Source organism: Mus pahari, chromosome 12, assembly GCF_900095145.1.
Source record: "Mus pahari chromosome 12, PAHARI_EIJ_v1.1, whole genome shotgun sequence".
Taxonomy (NCBI): Eukaryota; Metazoa; Chordata; class Mammalia; order Rodentia; family Muridae; genus Mus; species Mus pahari.
In genome coordinates this window covers 6,281,771-6,287,267 of record NC_034601.1, presented here as the reverse complement: position 1 = coordinate 6,287,267, position 5,497 = coordinate 6,281,771, and the positions used below count along the sequence as shown (strand labels likewise).

The 5,497-nt window shown below is 37.1% G+C and overlaps 1 protein-coding gene across 1 annotated transcript in view; it reads right to left on the bottom strand.

Annotated features, from left to right (window-relative positions):
• The window catches only part of Atf7ip2 (activating transcription factor 7 interacting protein 2), a 38,596-nt gene that overhangs the window by 19,944 nt on the left and 13,155 nt on the right, over positions 1–5,497 (bottom strand). Inside the window, exons 4-6 of the mRNA XM_021209901.1 lie at positions 4,308–4,442; positions 2,474–2,572; positions 753–913 (exon numbers count right to left, since the gene is read on the bottom strand). Of these exons, the coding sequence (XP_021065560.1) occupies positions 753–913; positions 2,474–2,572; positions 4,308–4,442 (395 nt within the window). The remainder of the gene's footprint in view (positions 1–752; positions 914–2,473; positions 2,573–4,307; positions 4,443–5,497) is intronic.

Here is a 5,497-nt window from a genome sequence, read left to right as displayed (position 1 = left end):
GGAGAGATAGCTCAGAGGTTAAGAATTCCATTTCTGACACCCATGTTGGGTGGTTCACAACTACCTGGAATTCCAGCTCCAAGGAGATTTGACATTCTCCACTGAACTGCATTCATGTGCACATAATTACACACATATACATACACATAAAATTAAAAAATAATAAAAATAAATGAAAATGCAGGACTAAGTAACATGGGATTACTAGGGCAGCTCTAGAAAATCAAAACTATATGTTAAGTTCTAAATTCCAGACGAGCCAGGGTAACATAGACCCTGTCTCAAAGATATAAAAACAAAAGACTTTATCAATATGTTCTACTACACCCCTTAGAACAGCATTGATCTAGGCCCAAACCACCAAGCAGGCTTCTTTGCTTCTAAGAACACTCTTCTTGACCAGTCCCAACTCCTCAGGCTAGATCAGTGCTTTATGATATAATCAAGATATTATGCTTTGTAATATAATTAGATAATTAAGTGTACCCATTTGGACATTATAATAATACTTTCAAAATGGAGGGACCAAAACATGACCCATTAATCACTGTGACAAAAGGCAGCACAATGACCCATCACCTGGCCAGTTCAAGACCCAAGTGTGATTAAAACAAAACAGAAGGTCAGAGATTCAACTGAATTCCTTCAGATTGTTGATATGAATGTGACATTTTAAGCTATTTTATATTTAACTAATGTAACTATAAACATATATTTAGATAAATAACTATGCATTTTATAGAAATGCCTACCTTTCAGAAGCAAACTCTACACATGCTGATGGCAAATTAATCTTTCTACCTGCTTTTTCTGAAGAGTTTAAAGGGGTATGGTTCACAGAAGATATTCTTTTACTTCGACTTTTAACTGACTTTTGGGTCACATTCAAATTCACAGCCTCTGAATCTGTAACCTGTTAAATGGATGAGGGAAAAGCAGGTGAATGGAAGGTAAAATTTCACGTGGAAGAGTCTTGAGAAAAAAAAAAAAAAAAAAAGTCTTGAATATATACGTTAAAATGTTAAATAGTATGTAATTCAATGGCTGATGACCATAAAGGTGATTTTCTCTGCCAAAAATGAATCAAGTAATTAACAATGACATTACAAACCTAGACTTTGAAAACAGGGCAAACAGATACTGAGATACTTATACACTATCTTATTTCTAGTAGTCTAAGTTTTAAAAACTACAATAAAAAGAGTGATTTTTAACTTCCAATTGTTATATTTAAGCCTTGAAGTTCAAGTTGACTCCATGCCTCAGCTGAGAATGAACATGGCCCTTTCTAAGTGGTGGCATGAACACTATGGTAGACACATTTAGGCAGAACCCTGAAGTGCTATTATACTAAGCAAACTGATGCTATATATGAATATGCTCAAGCAGCATTGGTAGGCAAAGCAGGTCACTGATGTCCTTTCACTTCCATGACAAGGTAACACAGATCCATTTTCTTCCTCTTCTCTACTCTAACTAAAACTTTGCAGCCTTGTAAATAATTCAATGGGTAAGTATAAAGTAGCTGAAAAGTTTAATGAAAAAGGAAAACTAGATATGATCCTCATGACCACAGTGAGTACTCTCTATACATCCATACTAGATTATAAGGATGGCAGACATCTATCCATCCCCTTGTTTCTAATACATAGTAGTGGTGCTAACCAAACCTAATACCAGAAGAATCAAATGTTCCATTTCATAAACCATTGTGGCAGCTGGGTCAACACTTGGGGCAGAGGAAATGTAACTGGCTTCAGCAACAATAGCAAGCACAGTCCAATGGCGAAACCCCCAGAACTCCACCCAAGATAAGTAGCCAACCCAATCTACTTCAACGGCAATATTGCCATCTTCCCACACATAGTAGGCCAGTAGCAGGATGTAGACTACTAAAGCCGCAGCAGCACTCAGCACCATACCAGAGAGCCAGCGGGTCAATCCACTCTGTGATGGTGAACACAGGCTAACAGCAGAGATAATTGAGATAGCACTTGCATGATGATAACAGGTGACCGTGTGGAGCCCAAAGAATGAAGCCAAGCAGAAGAGCATACAAAGGCCATTAAAGAAGTTGTTATTGAAACTACAGCACAGAAGAAGCCAGGATGCACATATTAACCTAAATAGAGTGACTATAGAGGGAATAAGTGGCAAATACCATGACCTTGGTTCTTCCAAGGACTACCAAAAGGTAGTGGCTGTACATATCCTTGATCCCCAGAGCTGTTTTTCTGTCCACAAACCTAATTTTAGAGTTGTGCTCTGGATATGCTGAGAATTTCCCAGATCATCAAGTCTTGGCTCCTTTTTGTTACACAGTCCCTCCCTTCCAGTACCACTTCTGTATTTTTTTCACATTTAAGTTTAAAAAACAAGAAGTCAACACTATACCCAAGCTTCTGTCCTCATTTGGAAGTATATTCATATCTTATGATCCAACAATCCAAACAGACTGTGTGTTTATACGAACCTTACAGACTGTATTACGGGGTAATGTGTTTGGTTCCAAACAATTTTTTCGAGATGATAATACTGTTTTGATACGCTTTTGAAGTCTTCTTATTTTTACCTAGAAGAAAGAAAACTAAGTGAATACCAAACCAGAGTACCAAATACTACAGAAGAATGAAAACAACTACTTGACCAAGTAGTCCTGTGAAATGCAAGCATCTATACAAATAAATGAAAAGGTTTTTCTTTACTTCATTACGTTTTTTTTGTTTGTTTGTTTCTCAAGACAGGGTTTCTCTATATAGTCCTGGCTGTCCTGGAACTCACTCTGCAGACCAAGCTGGCCTTGAACTCAGAAATCTGCCTGCCTCTGCCTTCTAAGTGCTAGGATTGAAGACATATGTCACCAATGCCCGGCAACTTCTCATGATTCTAGACTCCAGTGACCCCCTAGCAGGGGATGTCTTCTATTCTTCCATCCTCTTAGCTAGCATCTTTACTTTTAAAATGCATTTATTTATTTGTTTGTTTATCATTTGTAGGTATGGTCTTATGTATTTCAGGGTGGCCTTGATAGGGTATGTAGCCAAAGATGTCTTTGAATTCCTAGTTTTCCTGCCTCTATCTCTGGGTAATCGAGTTGTACATCAGCATACCCATTTATGCTTGTTGGGGATCAAACTCAGGACTTAGTACTAGAATAAGCTAGTACTACAACTTAGCTACATCACCAGCCTCAGTGATAAATTCTTACGTAGTCATCATCATTTGCTATCCATGGAGGAATAGTTCCAGGTTCTATAGATACAAAAATCTGCAGATGCTAAAACCATACATACATCCTCTTGTGCACTTTAAATTATCTTTACTTACAGTGTCTAATACAACAAGAATGTTACTATAGAGTTGTTATACCATACTGTTTAGGGGATAATGACCGAACAAAAAGATGATATATGCTTAATACAAACACTTTTTCCCTGAATATTTTCAGTCTGTCTATATTGGTGCATGCCTTTAATCTCTGCATTAAGAAGGCAGTGACAGGCAAGTCTCTGTGAATTAGAAGCCAGACTAATCTTCTATGTAGATAGTGAATTCCAGATGGTGAGGCAGTTGGGGCTATGTAATGAGGTTACATCACATTAAAAGGATACAGCCTGCAGTTAGTAAATATAGACACAGAACCCAAAATGTAGAAAACTGGTAAGTGACAATCAGCTACATAAGATAGTTAAGAAGGGAAGGGGCTTGTTCCGATGGTACATGGTTGCAATTCCACAACTAAGGGAACTAAGAGCAGGATGATATAGAGTTCAGGGTTATCCTAGACTGTATATAGCCAGATCCAACCTCAAAAAACAAAACTGGAAACTTAATTTGTCTGCAATAAAATTGATGTTGGTCAAAAATGTCATAAATCCTAGAAATCTTTTTTTTTTTTCAAAAAGAAAAAAAAGGCAAAGTTTGAAAGATCTTAAAATAAATTATGTAAGTTCTAATAAGGCACATAACAGAATGGAAAGAAAATGCTTACATACCACAGATAACCCTCAATGAATATAGCATGCCTATTAGAACTAAGACTATTTCTCAAATCTTAAACTAGTTGGTCTTCTTTTATTGCAGTGATTCTCAATCTGTGTGTCATGACAGTAAAAAAATTACAATTATGAAGTAGCAACAAAAGTAATTTTATGGTTGGGGATCACTACAATATGAGGGACTATACTGAAGGGCTGCAGCATTAGCAAGGTTGAGAACTACTATTTTATTGCCTCCTTTTCCCAACATGCAGCATATAACCACATTCTACACATATTAAAAGGAAGAAAATGAAATTAGAAACTTACAAAGAGTTCACCAGCTATTGCTTCATGCTTACTCTTGCACTGGGTCTTCCCAATGCGTTCATTCAATTCATTCAGTTTTTTATCAAATAAATTATAGTTTATCATGCAGATCTCCTGTCGAATCCAATGTTTAACCTAGAATTTAAATAAAAGCCAAAACATACAAGTTTCAAATTTTAAAACAATTTCACTTACCACTTTTTATTTTTATGTTTTGTGTGCATATATATGCATGTGCTACATTGCAGAGGCCAGAAGAGGGCATCAGATTCCTCTGGAGTAGGAGCTAACAGATAATGAGGTCGCATGTGGGTGCTGGAACTTGAGTGTCCTCTAGAAAAAAAGTCAGTGTTCTTAACTTCTGAGCCATCTCTCCAGTTCACGCCTACTTTTTTTGAGACAAGACTTTTTCACTCTGTAGACCCAGTTAGTCTGTAGTAGACCAGACTAGCCTCAACCTCAAAGAGATCCATCTGCCTTTGCATCACAGGTGTTAGACTAAAGGTGTATACCATACCCAGCTTATTTTCTACTGCTTAAAAGTTGCTTTACTCTTTCCTGATGTTTTATAATGAAAAATTACTACACATTACTATACCAGTAAGTTTTATAAAAATTGATATTAAATTTTGCACAGCAATCTAATATTTAGCACATAAACATGTTAAAAATTAAATTCATCTTCAAAATGTTGACTTCAATTCATATAGTTCCAATTGACTACTGTTTCCAATAATATACATTAATTACACAAATAACAATCAGACTCATCAAAACAGAACCAGAATACAGCTATTCCACTAGAATTGAAGATTATACCTACCCACCCACCCCAGGCCTTTGTTTGTTTGCTTTTGTTTGTCACTCTAGAGACATGTCTAGCCTCACACTCAGAGAGCTGTCTACTCTGCCTCTCTTGAGCACTGAGGATTAAAGGAATGGACCACTATGCCTAGTCTGAAGTTATATTTCATTTCATAATTGATCAGACAGACAGGTCACATAGAAACACATAACTGGGCAAAAATGAAGACAAGTATACTTAATAGGGTTAAAAAGCAGTTTACCAGCCGGCCATGGTGGCGCACGCCTTTAATCCCAGCACTTGGGAGGCAGAGGCAGGCGGATTTCTGAGTTCAAGGATGGCATGGTCTACAAAGTGAGTTCCAGGACAGCCGGGGCTACACAGA